At 35.8% G+C, this 21,855-nt stretch overlaps 1 protein-coding gene across 18 annotated transcripts in view; it reads right to left on the bottom strand.

Moving 5' to 3' along the window:
• Positions 1-21,855, bottom strand: part of GPCPD1 (glycerophosphocholine phosphodiesterase 1) — a 66,991-nt gene that overhangs the window by 33,349 nt on the left and 11,787 nt on the right. For 5 of the 18 annotated variants that reach the window (XM_086333465.1, XM_086333466.1, XM_086333473.1 and 2 more), the window contains 2 exons: positions 12,912-12,953; positions 4,361-4,484 (listed from right to left, as the gene is read on the bottom strand). In XM_086333465.1, the coding sequence (XP_086189591.1) occupies positions 4,361-4,484; positions 12,912-12,953 (166 nt within the window). Of the gene's footprint in view, positions 1-4,360; positions 4,485-12,911; positions 12,954-14,762; positions 14,839-20,967; positions 21,053-21,855 lie in introns of all 18 variants that reach the window. The other 13 variants (XM_086333461.1, XM_086333463.1, XM_086333462.1 and 10 more) reach the window with 5 other exon arrangements.

The raw sequence follows: 21,855 nt of genomic DNA, 5'->3' as shown, positions 1-21,855 counted from the left end.
TTGTGTCTGACTCTTTGCAACCCCATGACTATAGCACGCCAGGCTTCCTTGTCCATCACCAACTCCCAGAGCTTGCTCAAACTCATGTCCATTGAGTCGGTGATGCCATGCAACCATCTCATCCTCTGTCGTGCGCTTTTCCTCCCACCTTCAATCTTTCCCAGCATCAGGGTCTTTCCCAAGGAGTCAGTTCTTCGTATCAGGTAGCCAAAGTATTGGAGATTCAGCTTCAGTATCAGTCCTTCCAACGAATATTCTGGACTGATTTCGTTTAGGATTGAGTGATTGGATCTCCTTGCAGTCAAGAGTCTTCCTAACACCACAGTTCAAAAGCATCAATTCTTTGGCGCTCACCCTTCTCTATGGTCCAACTCTCACATTCATACATGGTTACTGGGAAAACCATAGCTTTGACTAGACAGTCCTTTGTTGACAAAGTAATGCCTATGCTTTTTCATACACTGTCTAGGTTAGTCATAGCTTTTCTTCCAAGGAGTAAGCGTCTTTTAACTTAATGGCTGCAGTCACCATCTGCAATGATTTTGGAGTGCAAAAAAATAAAGTCTCTCACTGTTTCCATTGTTTCTCCAACTACTGGCCATGACGTGGTGGGACCAGATGCCATGATTTTCGTTTTCTGAATGTTGAGTTTTAAAGCAGCTTTTTCACTCTTCTTTCACTTTCATCAAGAGGCTCTTTAGTTGTTCTTCACTTTCTGCCAGAAGGGTGGTGTCGTCTGCATATCTGAGGTTACTGATATTTCTCCTGGGAATCTTGATTCCAACTTGTGCTTCATCCAGCCCAGCATTTCACATGATGTACTCTGCATATAGGTTAAATAAGCAGGGTGACAATATACAGCCTTGACGTACTCCTTTCCCAATTTGGAACCAGTCTGTTTCATATCTACCTGTAACTGCTGCTTCTTGACTTGCATACAGATACAGGTATGCATATAGGACCTGCATACAGGAGGCAGGTAAGGTGGTCTGGTATTCCCATCTCTTTCAGAATTTTCCAGAGTTTGTTGTGATCCACACAGTCAAAGGCTTTGGCACAGTCAATAAAGCAGAAGTAGACCTTTTTTCTGGAACTCTTTTGCTTTTTCTATGATCCAACAGATGTTGGCAATTTGATCTCTGATTCCTCTGCCTTTTCTAATCCAGCTTGAACATCTGGAAGTTCACGGTTCATGTACTGTTGAAGACTAGCTTGGAGAATTTTGAGCATTATCTTGCTAGCATGTGAGATGAGTACAATTGTGTGGTAACTTGAACATTCTTTGGCATTGCCTTTCTTTGGAATTGGAATGAATATATAAATGTTATAGTCTATCATAAAGTAACACTGCTTTCCAAGTTCTGGTGGAATCAAGTGAAAGAGAAACTTGTGTGTAAAATGTGGTGGTGAGATTTGCTTGTTAGATTACTCCATTTGGCTTGTGGAAATCACTAAGTAAGCAGTGCTGAAGGCAAGTCCAAGTCAGAGTCTCCCAAAGAGCCTGAACAGCTGCAGAAGCTCTTCATCAGGAGTGAGCTTTGCAACAACTGAGGAGAGTCTGAGAAGCCATTCTGAGCATTGGGGAATGCTCACACTGTGGTCATGAGGGGTCCAAATATCAAGCACTCTAGAGGCATGGGTTTGTCACATAAGTCACAATGGAGGCGGCAGATCTCGCATGAATGCAAGACCACACAAGGTGGATGGAAGAGTTGTGGAACCAAAGAGGGTTGTATCAAGAGAAGATGCTCAAACTGCCCACTTAAATGTGAAAAGGTTTTTGTTGGTAGCATTAAAGAAGATACTGAATAACATCACCTAAGAGATTAATTTGAACAGTATGGGAAAACTGAAGTGATTGAAATCATGAATCACTGAGGCAGCAGCAAAAAGAGAGGCTTTGCTTTTGTAACCTCTGATGACCATGACTCTGTAGATAAGACTGCCATTCAGAAATACCATATTGTGAATGGCGACAACTGAAGTAAGAAAGCCCTATCTACGTAAGAGATAGCTACTGCTTCATCTAACCAAAGAGGCAGAAGTACTTCTGGAAACTTTGGTGGTAATCAAGGAGGTTGTTGTGGTGAGGTTGACAACTCTGGTTGTGGAGTAAACTTCGGTGGTCGAGGTGGCTTTGGTAACAGCCATCGGTGGTGGTGGATATGGTGGCAGTGGGGATGGCTATGGATTTGATAATAATGGAAACAATTTTGGAGGTGGCAGAAGCTACAATGATTTTGGCAATTACAACATCAATCTTCAAATTCTGGACTCATGAAAGGATGAAACTTTGGAGGGAGAAGTTCTGGCTCATATGGTAGTGAAGGCCAATACCTTGCTAAACCACAAAAGGAGGGTGACTCTGGTGGTTCCAGCAGTAGCAGTAGATATGGCAGTGGCAGAAGGTTTTAATTACTGCCAGGAAACAAAGCTTAGCAGGAGAGCCAGAGAAGTGACAGGTTGTAACAGATTTGTGAACTCAGACAAGCACAGTGGTGGCAGGGTCCAGCAACTATGAAGAAAGATGTTTTAGGCAATACTCATCTGTATGGGTAAAAAACTTGAGGACTGTATTTGTGACTAATTGTGTAACAGGTTATTCAAGTTTGTTCTGTGTAAAGAATTCTAGGACAGTTTTAAAGCAGACTTTTTTTTGCACCCATGCTGTTGACTGCTACATGTAACAGTCTGATCATGACAATGAATAAATGTGTCTTTAAAAATAAATAAATAAAATGTGGTGTTAAGGAGATAAAAAATCATGTTAAGTATTTTATTTAAAACGCAAACACTTGTTGCTAAGCTTTTAAAATAGTCATGGTAAATTTGCAGATAAATTATTTTCTAGCAAATGAAGGCTTAAGCTATCAATACTGTGAATTCGGGGGAAAGAGATGGTCAAAACAAACATCAATTACTAGCTATGCACAATTATTTCAGTAGGAATCAGTTAATTTATAGTGGTCAAATAAGTATGGTTATAAAAATGTAACAATTTAAGCCTAAGCAACACAGTAATATATACAAACACTCAATTTCTATATAAACAAGAAAAACATAGGACTCAGTATGCATAAGCAATCCAAGCAGAACACAATTAATTATCTATTAATTTTTTTGGCTGCACCGCAGTATGCAGGATCTTAGTTCACCAACCAAGGATGGAACCACATCCCTTACAGTGGAAATGAGAAGTCTTACCATTATCATTTCAAAGTCATAAAACGAAGATACTTTACAGCTATAACACAACTTATTTGCTTCTTTTAACATGTAAATACAATATCTAATTATTTATGACTATCTGGTTAGAGAATCTCTGCAATCAAACTGACCGAGCAGATCAGCTACGTGGTCCAATTACCTAGGTTTCTCAGAAGCAAAGCAGAGGCCTAAAAAAGCTAATGATCAGAGACAAGGTACATCCGACACACTTTACTCACTTTCAGAACAGGCCAATGGAAAGGGTTGAGAAGTGTCATCGACCTTTTCCCATATGTATTTTATGACTAGGATTAGTAATATAGTATTTTCAGCAGTTACTGTAAAGCATTTATGGATTTACAAACTGCAACATCATTATTAATTTTATCATGAAAATAGATATTAACTATTATTATTAACTACTTTAGTTACTGAAAATGGCCCTTTCGACCCAGTCCCTGACATTTTGTTAGAAAAAGCTGCATTACATAGCATATTTAGAATTCTCGGTCCCAAAGTTAAAAAAATTCAAATGATAAGGCTGCCTGCTTTGCTAAGAAATCAGTTCATTCAAAGATATACATGGTGACATTACAAAAGTTTGTTACTATTTATTTATTTATACAAAGCTTGACATTTATTTCTTAAATTAAGATTAAAATTGCACTAATCTGGAACTGCTATGGTAACTGTGACCTTTCCTTAATGAAAAGGTTTTTTGTTTTTAAGACCCAGGAAAATTTAGGACACTGAAGTGTATTTCCAATGACCATTTTTCTGTTTGTGCCATTTTCCCCTCATTTAACACAAAATCATTTCATCACATCAATTTTAAAACAAATATTTATTGCTACACTAAGAAATTTCAAACAGTAGGAACTACAAAGACATGTCAGCCTAGAAATCACTTACGTAAGGTAAAAAAAAATTTTTCTGATTTCACATTTGGAGATTAAGACTAATGTAAGTACATTTAACTGTAGTAATCTTCATGCAAGGAAGCAAATTCACTTTTACAAGACCCTGTTGTTTGTTAGAATATAAGTATGCTATTTCCTCAGTTGATACACTCAAAGCCTATAACCAGATGGATCGGAAATCTACAGCAATGGTGAAAATAAATAACTTAAGTAACAAATACACATGGTCCTACCTAAATCTAGATTTTTTAAATTTTTTCTTGGTTATTGAGACAGGAGGTTTTTCGGAATAATGCAAACGTAATCTGATTTCGGTCTGACATGTCAGCCATCCAGAATCCAGAGTCTCAATACCATCTAGAAAAAGTATGAAGAACACTAATTAATATACACATTTTAAAAAACAATCCAATAACTACACGTTGACAGTTTCAGTTCACATTCACAGTTTGATACACTCAGGTTATCTATCACTGGTATTTCTCTTCAAAGCAAATATACAAGCAGTCTTAAATTTGTCATTAAAAGAAAACTTTTACATGAAGTATATAAAGTATATACATATGAAGGGGGAAAAACTAAATGAACATTAATAACTAAACAAACTAAATTAAAATCCTTATTGAATATATTATTGAAGCAATACAAATCTACCTCAGAAAGAATACATATCCTAAGAAGGCTTATAACCTAGCAGTTGTTCTACTGGTGACCACAGTTACAATTCCGAAGTGTCACATGAGACACTCAGCTGAAAACTAGTTATTCCACTAGTGCTGGCAGTGGAGATACCAGGAGGTAGAATCGAACAAAATCAATGTACTGGGAGCTGCTAGGGGCAAGGAACAGGCGGTTGCCACCCAGAGGGTAGCCGAGGCCGAAAGGATAAGGGGCTTGGAACAGAGCCTGACACACACCAAGTACTGAACAAATACTTGTTGAAAGATTTTATCGAGTAACAACACCCCATTTCTGGAGCTGTTTATCTCCTGAGCCATGGCATAGTTCATGACTCCAAGGAGATTAAGCCCTGAGCCTTTGGGGTGGGAGCACTGACTCTTTCAAGACCCTAGACTACCAGAGAACTAACCCTAGGGAGTACCAATAGTGAGAACTAACACAAAAGAAACCACATGAATACAAGACCCACCATCACCCAACCACCAGTAGCATCCTGTACAGGACGCTTCATCTGAACAACAAACAAAACAAAAATACAAACCAAATCATCAGTAGACAGGCGTACTACCTCACTCAGCATTTCTCATCAGAACAAACAAAAACTCAGCACAAATCTCACCCTATAGGAAGCTCACTACAAACCACTGGACCAACCTTAAGAGGGCAGAAACCAAAAGGAAGAAAGAATTCAACCTTCTTCAAGGAAAGAATTCAACTTTCCTTGAAGCCTGAGAAAAGGAGACCTCAAACACAATAACTTAAAAAACAATGAAAATGCAGAGAAATAATGCACAAATGAAGGAACAAACTAGAAATACAGAAGCCCAAATAAATGAAGAGGAAAGAGGCAAACTACCTGAAAAAGAATACAGAATAATGATAATAAAGATGATCAAAAACCTTGAAAACAAAATGCAGAAAATGCAAGAATCAATAAACAAAGACCTAGAAGAATTAAACAATAAACATACAGAGACACACACAATTACTCAAATTAAAAATACTCTAGAAGGAATCAATAGCAGAATATCTGAAGCAGAAGAAAAAAATCACTGAGCTGGAAGATAAAATGGGAGAAATATCTTCTGAAGAGCAGAATGAAGTAAAAAGAATGAAAAGAGCTGAGGATAGTCTCAGAGACCTCTGGGACCATATCCAATGTACCAACATTCCAATTATAGGGGTCCCAGAAGAAGAAGAGAAAAAGAAAGGGTATGAGAAAATTTTTGAAGAGATTATAGTTGAAAATTTCCCCAATATGGAAAAGGAAATAGTCAAGTCCAAGAGGCACAAAAGTCCCATACAGGATAAACTCAAGGAGAAACACCAGGACAGTAACAAAAACTAAACACAAAGAAAGAATATTAAAAGCAGCAAGGGAAATGCAACAAGTAACATACAAGGGAAACCCCATACATTTAACAGCTTATCTTTCAGCAGAAACTCTGCAGGCCAGAAGAGAATGGCAGGATATATTTAAAGTACTGAAAGGGGAAAATCTACAACTAAGATTACTGTACCCAGCAAGGATCTCATTCAAAATTGACGGAGAAACGAAAACAGTCAGGAAACACAACAGAAGAAAAGAGATCTACAAAATCAACCCCAAACAATTAAGAAAATTACAATAGGAACATATATATCAATAAATTACTTTAAATGTAAATGGATTAAATGCTCCAACCAAAAGACACAGACTGGCTGAATGGATACAAAAAGACACATATATATGCTGTCTACAAGAAACCCACTTCAGACCTCAAAACACATAGACTGAAACTGAGAGGATGGAAAAATGTATTTCATGCAAACAGGAAGCAAAAGAAAGCTGAAGTAGCAATCCTCGTATCAGATAAAATACACTTTAAAATAAAGATTACAAGAGATAAGGAAGGACACTACATAATGATTAAGGGATCAATCCAAGAGGAAGGCATAAGAATTCTAAGTAACTAAGCACCCAAGAAGTAAGTATTCTTGCCTGGAGAATCCCATGAACAGAGGAGCCTGGTGGGCTACAGTCCAGGGGGTCGCAAAGAGTCAGACACGACTGAGCGACTTCACTTTCACTTTCAAGCACCCAACATAGGAACAACTCAATACGTAAGACCAACACTAACAGACATAAAAAGGGAAATTGACAGTAACACAATAATAGTAGGACACTTTAACACCCCACCCACACCAATGGACAGACCATCAAAACAGAAATTAATAAGGAAACACAAGTCTTAAATGATGCATGAGATGGATCTCACTGATATTGTCAGGACATTCCATCCAAATGCAAAAGAATACACCTTCTTCTCAAGTGCACATGGAACATTACCCAGGATAGACCACATCTTGGGTCACAAATCAAACCTCAGTAAATTTAAGAAAACTGAAATTATATCAAGCATCTTCTCAGACCACAACACTATGAGAGACTAGATATCAATTAAAAGAAAAACTGTAATGAGATGGATGAAACTGGAACCTATTATACAGAGTGAACTAAGCCAGAAAGAAAAACACCAATACAGTATACTAACGCATACATATGGAATTTAGAAAGATGGTAACAATAACCCTGTGTACGAGACAGCAAAAGAGACACTGATGTATAGATCAGTCTTATGGACTCTGTGGGAGAGGGAGAGGGTGGGGAGATTTGGGAGAATAGCATTGAAACATGTATAATATCATGTATGAAACGAGTCGCCAGTCCAGGTTCAATGCACGATACTGAATGCTTGGGGCTGGTGCACTGGGATGACCCAGAGGGAGGGTATGGGGAGGGAGGAGGGAGGAGGGTTCAGGATGGGGAACACAGGTATACCTGTGGCGGATTCATTTCGATATTTGGCAAAACTAATACAATATTGTAAAGTTTAAAAATAAAATAAAATTTAAAAAAAGAAAGAAAGAAAGAAATGATTAGGCGAAAAAAAGAAAAACTGTAAAAAAAAACAGATGTGACATAAACACATGGAGATTAAACAATACATTTCTAAATAACTAACAGGTTACTGAAGAAATCAAAAGGGAAATCAAAAAATTTCTACAAACAAGTGACAATCAAAACACAACTCAAAACGTACAGGATGCAGCAAAAGCAGTTCTAAGAGGAAGTTTATAGTGATACAATCCTACCTCAAGAAACAAGAAAAACAGCAAATAGACAATCTAACTTTACACCGAAAACAACTGGAAAAAGAAGAAACCCCCAAATTAGTAGAAGGAAATAAATCATAAATTTGAGCAGAAATAAATGAAAAGGAAATGAAAGAAACAATAGTAAAGATTAATAAAACTAAAAGCTGGTTCTTTGAGAAGATAAAATTGACAAACCTTTAGCCAGATTCATCAAGAAAAAAGAAGAATCAAATCAACAAAATTAGAAATGAAAAAGAAGAGGTTACAACAGACAATGCAGAAATACAAAGGATTATAAGAGACTACTATAGTTATATGGCAATAAAATAGATACCCTGGAAGAAATGGACAGATTCTTAGAAAAGTTCAATCTTCTAAGACTGAACTAGGAAGAAACAGAAATTGTGAACAACCCAATTCAAGCACTGAAATTGAAGCTGTGATCAAAAATCTCCCAGAAAACAAAAGCCCAGGACCAGATGGCTTCACAGGAGAATCCTATCAAACATTTAGAGAAGAGCTAATGCCTATCCTTCTAAAAATCTTTCAAAAAATTGCAGAAGAAGGAACACTTCCAAACTCGTTCTATGAGGCCACCATTACCCTGATCAAAATCAGACAAAGACAACACACAAAAAAGAAAACTATAGGTCACTATCACTGATGAACATAGATGCAAAAATCCTCACCAAAATGTTAGTAAACAGAATTTGGCAACACATCAAATAGCTCATACACTACAATCAAGTTCAGTTTATTCCAGGGATGCAAGGATTCTTCAATATACGTAAATCAATCAATGTGATACCCCACATTAACAAATTGAAAGATTAAAACTATATGATCATCCCAATAGATGCAGAATAAAATTCAGCACCTATTTATGATTAAAACTCTTCAAAAATAAAAGCTCTACCTCAACACAGTAAAGCCCATATATAAGCCTATAGCAAACATTATTCTCAATGGTGAAAAACTGAAAGCATTCCCCCTAAGATCAGGAACAAGACAAGGGTGTCTATTTTCACCACTATTATTCAACATAGTTTTGGAAGTTCTAGCTACAGCAATCAGAGAAGAAAAAGAAACAAAAGGAATCCCGTGGAAAAGAAGTAAAGTCTCACTGTTTGCAGATGACATGACACTGTACACAGAAAACCCTAAAGATAGTACCAGAAAATTACTAGAGCTAACCAGTGAATTTAGCAAAGTTGCAGGATACAAAATCAATATACAGAAATTACTTGCATTTCTATATACTAACAATGAAAAATCAGAAAGGGCAATTAAGGAATCAATTCCATTCACCATTACAACAAAAAGAATTAAATATCTAGGAATAAACTTACCTAAGGAGACAAAAGAACTGTACAAAGAAAATTATAAGACACTAATGAAAGAAAGATGACATAAACAGATGGAAAGATATTCCATGTTCCTGGGTAGGAAGAATCAATATTGTGAAAATGAGTATACTACCAAATGCAATCTATGGATTTAATGCAATCCCTATCAAATTATTAATGGCATTTTCCACAGAACCAGAACAAAAAATTTCACAATTCACATGGAAACACAAAGACCCCAAATAGCCAAAGGAGTCTTAACAAAGAAGAATGAAGCTGGAGCAATTAACCTTCCTGACTTCAGGTTATACTACAAAGCTACAGGCATCAGGACAGTACGGTACTGGCATGAAAACAGAAATACAGACCAATGGAACAACATAGAAAGCCTATGGGTACCTTATTTTTGACAAAGGAGGCAATATGGGGCAAAGACAGCCTCTTCAATAAATGGTACTGGGAAAACTGGACAGCTACATGTAAGAAAATGGAATTAGAACACTTTCTAACACCATACACAAAGATAAACTCAAAATGGATTAAAGACCTAAATGTAAGACCAGAAACTATAAAACTCTTAAGAGGAAAACAAAGGCAGAACCCTCTGACATATATTAAACCAAGATCCTCTATGACCCACCTCCTAGAGTAATGGAAATAGAAACAAAAGTAAACAAGTAGGACCTGATTAAACTTAAAAGCTCTTGCACAGCAAAGGAGATTATAAGCAAGGTGAAAAGACAAGCCTCAGAATGGGAAACAATAATAACAAATGGAACAACTAACAAAGGATTAATTTTCAAAATATACAAGCAGCTCATACAACTAAATACCAGAAAAACAAACTTCCCAATCAAAAAGTGGGAAAAAGACCTAAACGGACATTTCTCCAAAGAAGACATACAGATGGCTAACAAACACATGAAAAGATGCTCAACATCACTCATTATTAGAGAAATGTAAATCAAAATTACAATGAGATATCACCTCACACTGGTCAGAATGGCCCTCATCAGAAAGTCTACAAACAAATGCTGGAGAGGGTGTGGAGGAGAGGGTGTGGAGGAGAGGGTGTGGAGAAAAGGGAAGGCTCTTGCACTGTTGGTGGGAATGTAAATTGATCCAGCCACAATAGAAGACGGTATGGAGATTCCTTTAAAAACTAGGAATAAAACCACCATAGGACCCAGCAATCCCACTCCTAGGCATATACCCTGGGGAAACCAAAACTGAAAGAGACACATGTATCCCACTGTTTACTGCAGCACTATTTACAATAGCTAGAACATGGAAGCAACCTAGATGTCCATTGACAGATGAATGGATAAACAAGTTGTAGAACACACACAAAATGGAATATTACTCAGCCATAAAAAGTAATGCATTTGAGTCCGTTCTAATAAGGTGGATGAGTCTAGGACCTACTATACAGAGTGAAGTGAGTCAGAAAGATAAATATTGTATTCTAACACATATATACGGAATCTAGAAAAATGGTACTGAAGAAGTTACTTACAGGGGAGCAATGGGGAAACACGTAGAGAATAGACTTACGGACATGGGGAAAGGGGAGGAGAGGATGAGATATATGGAAGGAGTAACATAGAAACCTCCATGATATGTAAAATAGATAGCCAATGGGAATTTGCTGTATGGCTTGGGAAACTCGTAACAGGGGCTCTGTATTAACTTAGACTGGTGGGATGGGGAGGGAGATGGGAGGGAGGTTCAAAAGGGAGGGGATATATGTGTATCTATGCCTGATTCATGTTGGGATTTGACAGAAAACAGCAAAATTCTGTAAAGCAATTATCCTTCAATGAAAAATAAATTGTTCTTAAAGTTGAAAAAAATAAATAAATGTATTATCCACCTAATATTCTGTCATTGATAAACTGCATGATTGTGATAACACTGCTAGCAGTGTTAATTTGAAGTTTCTTACTTCAAATTAACAAAAGTAATAACATTGTCATAAATACCAGGGAGCTGACAACTGTTTTGTACCTAAGTTTTCCATCAACAGGATTTAAAAAAAAAAAATAAATAAATCAAGGAAACTTTCTCCTTAGGTCTGATTTCCTAACTATCAAAATTTTATACATAAAGAGAAACCATTACCATCTCAAGTGTTAGACTACTTTATGATGTAATATAAATAATCCCAAACAAAATCAAGAAAATAAGTCAAGTTACTGTCCTAACACTACAAAAGCATCTACATCTGTAAAGTGGATAAACATATGTACCTAGTAAAACCACAATCAAAACACTCAGGCCCAGACTTCCCTGATGGCTCAGTAGATGGGAATCCATCCACCAATGAAGGGAATAGAGGCTCGATCGCTGGTCTGGTTATAAGATTTCACATGCCACAGCAACTAAGCCCTGGCACCACAACTACTGAGCCCACCAGCGTAGAGGCCGTTCTCCACAAGAGAAGTCACTGCAATGAGAAGCCTGCAGACCACAGTGCACACCACATGGAAGAGTAGCCCTCCCTCACCACAACTAGAGAAAGCCCACGTGCAGCAGTGAAGACCCAGCAGAGCCATATAAATAAATAAAAATAAAACATCCAGGCCCTACTCCTTCCTGTATTCAACAGGAACAAGTAATTCTGGTTATGAGCAATTATCTCTGGTTCTGTGAGCACACATTCTGCTCACCCCCTTTATAACTTTTGATTCCTATGGTATAGTATCTAAAATGAAGATGGAGGTTTAGCATGATAATGAATTCCAGTCATTGAAGAAATAACTTGAATCCTTAGGATAAAATATCTACTGATGCAGAAAGTATAAGAATGCATAACATTTTCAGAAGTAAAAGGACTTTAGACTCCACTGTAAATTGTTTACTCAGCCAGAATGACTAGAACATTCTCTTTAATCTGGATTTTAGTATAAATGCACATACAAACAATGCACAAATGTTGGTTATGAGTAATGGTTCACATTTAAAGGTTTAGAACAATTAATATTCTCAAACACAATACTGTTAAGTGATGATATAATAACCATTAAGTATAATATTTTTAAGTTAATTCTATTAATTCCTACACCTAAAGTTACCAGCCAAATAAAAATCAAAAACATAAAATTGTAAAGCATAAGAATTATACCGCAGAGAATTCCCTGGCGGTCAGTGGTTAGGACTCTGCACTTCCACTGCAGAGGACACAGGTTTGATCCCCCAGATTGGGGAACTAAGATTCCACAAGAAGCATGGTGATACAGCAGATCCTGGTGATCCAGTGGATTAAGAGTCCACCTGCCAATGCAGGGGACACAGCTTTGACCCCTGGGCCGGGAAGATTCTACATGCCATGGACAACTAGAGCTCATGCACCACAATTGATAAGTCCCTGAGCTGCAACTACTGAAGCCCTTGTGCCTAGACCCTGTACTCTGCAACAAGAGTAGCTACTGTAGTGAGAAACCCAGGTACTGCAACTCCCACTCATCCTAACTAGACAAAGATGCAGTACAACCAAAAATAAACAGATAAATAATCTAAAAAAAATCATAGTCTTATTTCTCTGTGCTGTTTCTAATGAAAATGTTATGTAAGATCTCAACCACATGATGAAGATTTTTGAAAACTCAGTCTCACTTACTGTGGATTCCAAATTGTCCATCGTCAATAATAATTTCACTTTCTAAAATTGAAGGAAAATAGAAAACTTAGTTAAAATTCATGATGTACACACAGAATGAACAACTGAGAAATTACCCACCTTAAGGATTTTTTTTTAATTAATTAAAAATATAAAGCATCCCAAAGTGAATAAGCATATTTATTGTAGCCCTCAATAAAGAAACCCCTTTTAAGGAGGCTATCAGACAGTAATAGTTCTTACATTCATGGTGATTATTCACAATGTTACAAGGAAGAGAAAAGAAAAGTCCTCAGAGAGGTGCTCCAGGCTAGAGGCACTGGGACAAATGTTTATACCAACCAATATATCAGACTGACAAGTTGCTGAACAATATCGCCTGGTTTTTTTCAAACCAAAGGTCTTGGCACAATTAAAATGCTTATTCTCACATAGTGCCTATTCTGATCTTAAATATAATGCTCCTCAAACCCCAACTATTCTCTACAGCCAGCTAAAAGCTTTTCAAACAGTATAAACTTACCTGTATACATAGAGCTGTGAGGAACTACCAAAAGGTAAGTGCTCCCTTCCAACAGAAATGTCAACTAAATAAGAAAAACTGTTAATCCCCACCCTCTAAGTAAAATACTGATTATCTTCCCTGCTACTTCATTCCCCAGTTTACTTTAAACATAAATCTGAAATAATTGTCAAAATAAGTGTGATAGTTTCCAGTAAAGATTCTCTGGTATATTTCACACAGCTCTTAAGTTCAGAAGTTATACTTCCCAAAAGCTTAAAATAAATTTATTAAAAAGATCAGAAACAAAAATCATCCTACCTCTCAAAGAAAATATATTTAATTGCAGGATGCTTCAAAATGCAATTTTTTAAATATTCAATTCCTAATATTTTCCAACCTCAGTATAATTCTAAAGTACACTATCATAACAATTATAAATATAGTATCAGAAATGTATTAAAACATGCAAAAATAAAATCCAACAGAGGACGGAACAAGATATTTGTTTAAACGAGATGTGTCCTTGATGCAGGGTAAAGCAGAATCACTCATTATTTTCTAATCTAAGCTAGTAACTAACAAGCCATTTATTATCTTTAAATTATAATTTTTTCTAGAAACTAAAAGATTTCTCAGCACTAATTTATACACAAAACCAAGTGAGTAATTTAATGTATGTGCAAAGAATTTCAAATTTCAATCTCAGTATGGAAAAGGAAATTCAAAAATACTTGTATGAAGAGAAATGCCACTGTTGGGCATAAGAAAACTAAACAACACTTAAACAAACAAAAAAAAATTATCTGAATAGCAACTTTAACATAGCCAGCAGGGTATTGGGGGAAAATGTCTGCTACAACCAGGAAATTTGAATTCATTCATACAAGTTTATTCAAATATTCACTAGTTTAAAAAAAAAACACACACAATAAATAAAATAACATACTACTCAAAGTTAAAAGAATCATTGTTTTGTGTTAGTTCTTTCCTTGAACGTTCTCTAAGTTCTCTGAGCAAGTAATCAAAGCCACAGACGGATGCTCAGTTAAGAAAAATGCTATTTTACAAACTTTTGTAACTACTCCAAATGGAAATATATATTCCATAAAGTCATCTAATCCAAGAAATTAAAAATAACTAGACAAAGGTTTCTAATTAAGTTTACAAAGAAAGGCAATTAAGAACTGCTTAGTTTTGAAAGTAAGACACTAAGTGAAACTTGTAGTATTGACAATGCATTTACCTTAAACTTTAAAATAAATATTTATTAAATCTCACTAAGCCAATGTGCAGCATATTAGTAACTTTATGCATATGCCTCAAACAGATGCAGTTAATGCCCATACCTAAAGGGGTTATTGATCGTGGTTGTAGATGAGTCTCCCACTTGTGAACTATGACTTGACATGGGCCACCGATAGTCTGCAATTTAAAAGTTAAACGTCTGCAATAATTTCTTGTATCTTATTTTCTACCCATGATGTCATTAGATGTTTGTGGCCTAAGTCTTATACTAAGCATGAAACCAAGAGATTCATCTTGTTAATATCAATATTATAATGCCCCAAATCAGGAATGTACCAGGTCACAAAACATGATGAACGCTGGAAGAAAATGAGGGTGAGGAAGTAAACAAAGAAAAATGAGATGAACTGGCACATAAAACCGTTCTAAACCCCTTCTTTAATCTGCCTGCAATACTCAGTTTAATCGTTAACTGATACTCTGTTCTGAGTTAAATTAACAGCAAATACACATTATGTTCCGTATATCGGCAGTCAATGTGATTACTGGAAGAAGCATCTCATCTGAAGTAACTCTTCAAGGGTTTGGAAAAAGCTGAAACTCTCCGATAGAAATAAACAGTAAGAACAAATACTGTAAGATCAATTATTGCAAGTATGCAAGGAACTAAAAGGCATCATAAAGTTCTTCATTTCATGTATTTTAAAACTGCTAAGTAGGTAACAGGAAGGATATCAGATCCTCGTATCAGAGTAACCCGTGCTTTTAAGGAGCACAAGAAGCCCTTTCCTTCAGGAAAGGAAACATGCATGGGTAAATCTGAAGAACAAGTTTAATTAAATGGGAGTAGGCATCCAGTTTTACTCTTCATGCCTTGAAGTTTATAAATTCATACAGTGTGAAAAATTATAATACTTGTCTTCTGTTATCGAGTTGTCTCATTAAAAAGAAAGTTAAAGTGTTAGTTGCCCAGTCATGTCTGACTCTTGCCGACCCCATGGACTGTAGCCTGTCAGGCTCATCTGTCCATGGGATTTCCCAGGCAAGAACACTGGAGTGGGTAACCAATCCCTTCTCCAGGGTATCTTCCCAACCCAGGGATTGAACCCAGGTCTCCTACACATTTCAGGCAGTTTCTTTACCATCTGAGCCACCAGGAAAGCCCAGCCTTATGTATTGTTGATAATGCCTACAGCAATTTAAAAGCTAGAATGAACTACCACAAAGACTCTTTTGTGTGTTCCTAAGGGACTAAAGTATGAAGTGCTTCCTAATTTTCATCAAAAACAAACAAACAAACTTGACTAATTAAACTTATGTGCCAAAAACAATCCTTTACATATTTTAAAAGCAAAATTTCAAACCTAACAAGGTTTGACAACCTAACAAGGTATTTTTTCTTCCTGAAAAAGAAATTTAATAAAATACAAAAAAGCAAAAAGAAAACAAAATCACCCATTATCACATCACTTATAGACAATCATTATCAATACTTTCACATATTCAAATTCTTTTCTAGGTATGTATTATATATACTCTTAAGTCTGGAACATGTACATTTCTCCCTATAGTACATCTGTAGATGGCATTAAATACTCTAACTTTTTCTAGGATTTCAATATTGATTTAAGAAATGTGCCAAATGACAGTAAGTATGTAACAAGTTAGGCAAGAGAGAATTCTGCTACTTAAAATATCCAGAGGCTAAAACCTTATTTAAAACTTGCAAACTTTCAAAGTTTGAAAACTAACATTGCATTAGATATACATTCAATTTGTTAATCCTGGGACAATACAGGAACTCATTTTCTCCGGCTGAATACATCCTTGTCATAAGAGTTCACTTGTGAATTGATAATAAACTGTGTAGACGTTTTTAAAAAAATGTAATGTGAAAGTGTTCATCTTAAAATATGGTGAATTATGTTTAAAAACGAGGAACATTTGATCCTGCATCTGTTAGATATTTTTTACTAAAACTTTTTGCTATCATTTTTCTGTATTTTCACAGATAAAACTTTATAATCCTCAAAAGATGCACATATATATTAAAAATAGGAATGTTTCTTAGCAATAATGGGCACCCAGAACTAACCAACCTATTCCTATTCCCCATGTCCCCTGCACCCTCCTCAAAAAAAAAATCCTCTTTGCTACAAAAATGGTATAGATCCATACTGTTACAAAAGTTACTAGTGAAATGTGACTTGAAAGGGTGCCATGAATGTAACAGTAAATACCAGTGGGCATTAAAAGTGAGTAGAAGAGAGACTGTTTCTGTTTTAATTCTGGTATCAGAGGAATTTCTCAAAGTGCTGACTGCAGTATCTATAATCATAAAAGAATAACCCTGTGGATTAAACATTTGAAAATGAACATATTGTAGTAATTAAGTTTAAAAACTTCACCCCTGTCTGTTTTAGTAACAAACCCTCTAATCACAGAATAAAGCAAATGAGGCTCGAACAGAATGGAGTTTTGAGGAGCAGTCCGAAGGGCCAATTACAAATCCAAAGGGCTTGTGAGTCTACAGGCATTCACATTAAAAATTCATGACTGGTACATAAAACGTTACGGTACTGACAAATGAACCAAATCTTAAAACACACTGAATTTCCAAAATTGTAACGCCTACTTTATTAAACTTCAGAAGGTAATCTTAAATTCTGGCTTACTAATATTTTTTCAAACAAAAAAAACTTAAGACTTGAGCACTGGGAAATTAAAGATCTCAGTAACAATTCCAAAACATGCAGTCCTTTTTAATACTCTAAATGTAATAAGTCTTAGAAAGATCTTAGGAAAAAAACAAGAGTTCCATTCTGTAAAAGACTATCAAAATGTTAAGTGCTTTGGAGTGAAACGGAAGGTGGCTCTTTGGAGAAAAAAAGTAACCATTAGCCCAAAACAGTATTCTAGTAACAGTACTGTTTGAGTTATTTCACATCTTATTTGTATTATTATTATTGAAAGTCACTCAGTCGTGTCTTTGCAACCCCATGGACTATACAGTCCATGGATTTGATTTCTCCAGGCCAGAATACTGGAGTGGGTAGCCTTTCCCTTCTCCAGGGGATCTTCCTGACCCAGGAAATCAAACCAGGGTCTCCTACATTGCAGGCGGATTCTTTATCAACTGAACTATCACGTAAGCCCATCTTAGCATGTATTGAATCAGATGATTGCTGGAACACTTTTCAAAATGCGTATTAACAAAACAAACAAACAAAAAAAATGTTTCCAGAAAAACATCATAATGACTGCCTTCTTAAACAGTTATTGATTGACATCATTCAGCTACATCAAGCACTGAGAAACAAGACTATATAACATATAGAGTGCAGTTTTTGTTCTTAACAAACCACCAAGCAAAATTATCACTATCATGTAATATCACTGCTTTCAAATATCACAAAAACTGTTAAGTGTAAATTTTAGAAATTTCACTGCTTTCTACAATTTTGAAAGAAATGCCCATGTGAAAGGAGCTCACACCTGAAGTCAATTCCCCTGCAACTGGTAATTCCCCCATTCCCCACCCACAGTGAAGACTGCTACCATGTCCTGCCTGCCAACGTGTGCACACGGTCGGGTGTTGCTCCAAGATTTGTTTCATACATGCAAGCTTCCCCATTCATTAAACTACTGATGTCTCCATAAAAAAGAAAAAAAGAAAGGGACTCTGAAGAATTTTTTCAGAGGCCAGATATGTAGTTATTTTAAAATCACTATTTTTAATAAGACCAGTAAGAAACAACTGTCTGCCTATCAGATGATTGATTCTTTTGTTAAAGGATTTAAACAATAATCAAGGGAGATTAACCACAAGATAAAAAAATTTATAATGAATCTAATTATGAGTGAATGTTAACACCTGTAAAAATTAAAAGTAGATGTTATTGTAAAATAAAGAGCTGTTTCACTGAAATGAATGAAAAATTTCAAAGACAATATAATCTTAGTATGAGACAATCCCTAATTCCAGGCACAAATAAAAAGGGGTGAACATGGATTTAAAAATGCTTAAGTTACATGTTAATTCAAAAATTATCTTTGGTGAAGATGCGAAAATAATGGGTTATCTGCAGACTCACAGCAATGTTTCCATTCCAAGAATATCTACTATTTTTGTGTGCTATGTTAAAATATATTTGTTACCTGTAAAATTATTTTAAAATTCAATTATTAATACCTTATTCTAATTCTACAAAGTATAAGAATATGAAAAATTAGGAGAAAAAGGACCTCAAGACTCCTCTAAACTAAGAGGAATATGCCAGAAAGAGCAAATTATGAAGAGAAACTATGAATGGTAAAATGTTCTATAGAAAGTTTTAGCAATGAAAGGGACCTAAAAAATCTACAGTTTAAACCCTTCATTTTATGGATGAGGAAGCTGAATTCTGAAGGTCAAGCGACAACATCACAAGATTTTTTTTAGGTCCTACAACTGCCTGGATAGACTATTGAAAACTTTTGACTCAGTAAAATTAACCTTATTACCCATTTCAGTTTTTCAATGCTTTTGTAATTATTTTTCTTTCCAATCATTCTTTATATTCATAAAACATATACTCTAATGATTTACATCATTTAACAATTTAAGATTCCTTGCACATTGGTTCTATCATTGCACAATTGAGACAAAGTTTCTATTTAAAATCATTATTCATTTAAAAAGCGCCACCAACTTTAAAAAGAAAAGCGTCACTTTAAGCTGGCATATGGGGAAAAAAACTCTCTAGCCATATGCATGGAATTTATTATGTGGCTATCGACGCTATTGACTCTATTCCATGAAAAACATACTTACCATGGCAGCCCCTGCATCACACGGTACATGTGTACACGATACAGAGCACCTACTTAAAGAAACACACTCACCAACACATACTGTAAACTTTTGCAAGTATTACAAGGGGAAAAACTTGTTTCTTACTGTAAACAGAATTCTTGCCAATTTTTTGAAAAGACATTTTGGATTGATTTACTGCTTTTGGTTACATCTTCAATGAAAAGAGAAAATAGATTGGCTTAATTTGACCTGTGTTGCCAACAGTCTTACTTTAGGAAACTATGCCCAAAGGATTCATTAAGATTTTTCTTGTCCAGATGCCCCCTTAAGTAAAATTTAATTAATTTCACATGTTACAGATTTCATATACTAGGATCCTCAAATAAGCTTAGTCATAAGCGCTATGATCTACATTCTATGCACAAATGTTTACTGTATACTAAAGAATTCTGCCACAATCCAACCCCTCAGCCAAATAAATGATCTTTTCCCAAGCCATTAAAGTGAGACTATTGTCAAGATAAGCCAACATAATGATCAACTATAATGTAATTTAATTTTAATTACTGAGTATATTCACAATATATTTTTGGAATAAGAAACGTAATAGGTGCAAAAGACAGCTGAAGTGGGTTTGTCAGTTTTTTTTTGGTTGTTGTTTTTTATAATGGTGGCTAAAGAGACTGAGGAAACAGTGGCTGCTTGCATTTTTTTCTCACATGTATTCAAGGACCCCACAGGGAAATACATTTTTAAAAAGATCTAATCCACATTCTGCTTCCTAGACTCCTGCTTAAGCTCTTTTTCACATGCAGCCCAAAGTGTGCTCAGATAAAAATCTGAAAGAAAAGAATCCTTTCAGCAAGCAACTATCTTTAAAATAAGAAAGAATCAATTTTCTTTTCTAAACATAAAAATGAAAATGATCCCAAAATAATAAGCCATTGTGAGCAAGCAGATTTAGAGCTAACTGATACTTCAAAGCCTTTAGAAAAGATCCTGATTTATCAACACCATCACTGAAAAAAATCTAAAAAGAATGACTTCAGTTTTGACAGCAGTTAATGCAGCCACTAAGAGTTGGCTGCAGTGAAATAATTTTTAAAACAGTTACTTAAAAGTTGGCTATATACTCCTCTAAATATATTGTACCACAAACAAATCAAAAACATGAAACAAACAGAAAAACCCTTACTACTGGTTACTAACTAGTTCACAAAAGTTATAGAAAATGCACACCTATCAAGAACATTTATCATTAAAACCAATTTCATGATAAGAATACTGCAGAACATACTTACTATTAGTCTTTTAAAAAAATTCCACTGCACACACTGTCTGCCTCTGAAGTGGCTATTTCCTTTCTTTTGGGTACTGAAACATTATTAATCTAGAGTTCTTTTTTCCTTATTTGATCAAAACAAACTCATTTTACTTTTAATGTTTCCAAACTTATTTGCTTTTGAAAGAAGTGTTCTAAAGAAACTGGAAACTAGATAAAGAAAACATACCTTTGGTTCTAAAAAGCACCCTTTGAAATAGCGGTACTGAACTGATACTCCTCTACTTAGTACAATGGTTGCTTTCCATAACATGCTGTGAGAAAAAAAGAAAGCAGCAGCATCAGTATCAAACTAAAATGCAAGACTTCATTAATTCATAAAATCCTTCAAGTAAGATGTGTAATCAATACCATTTATCCCTACAAAAATTTTTATTCGAGGTCTGATATCAACTGGGAACTGGGAACATAATACCATGCTGGGCCCCATGGAGCTATGGGGCTCAAGACCTTTGTGTCCCCCATTTCTTTGATTAATAAACAACCTTCATTCAGTCTCCATGACCATCCCTGAGTTCCAATGGGCAGATTCCAGCAGTTCTTAATTAGGGAAGGGAGGGGATGCAAGACCAGGGAGAAAGGAACAGTCAAGAGCAGCCTTGTGGCAAGGTCCTATTTCCCTACTAAGGATACATACAACAGTTATCCTTGAGCTATTTTACAGATACTGAAATCCCCTGCAGGTGGGAGAAGTCAATGGTATGCAGCCCACAAGCATGAAGACCCCAGACCAGTTAGACCTGAAGGTTTATGAAGTTGACTCCCATTTACCTCACCCATCAGAAGAAATGTCCACCGAGCTGATCACGCCTTCTTTGAGCAATTACTATAAAACTTTTGACTATCTTTCCCAATTTGGGACACATAGTTTTGAGGGGATTAGCCCATTGTGGCCTGCTTTGCCTAGCAAAGCAATAAAGCTGTCCTTTTCTACTTCAACCAAAACTCTTTTGTCTCCAAGATTCATTTTGGCACTGATGTACAGAGAAGCTGAGCTTTAGGCATCAAACACAGTGATGAGTAAGGCAGAAAAAGCCTTATCTTCAAGGAGAGTGCT

The sequence above is a fragment of the Bos grunniens genome, chromosome 13 (assembly GCF_055505025.1).
Source record: "Bos grunniens cultivar Pamir isolate PY7600 chromosome 13, Bosgru_T2T1.0, whole genome shotgun sequence".
In the NCBI taxonomy this organism is placed as follows: Eukaryota; Metazoa; Chordata; class Mammalia; order Artiodactyla; family Bovidae; genus Bos; species Bos grunniens.
This window is presented reverse-complemented; position numbering and strand designations above follow the sequence as displayed.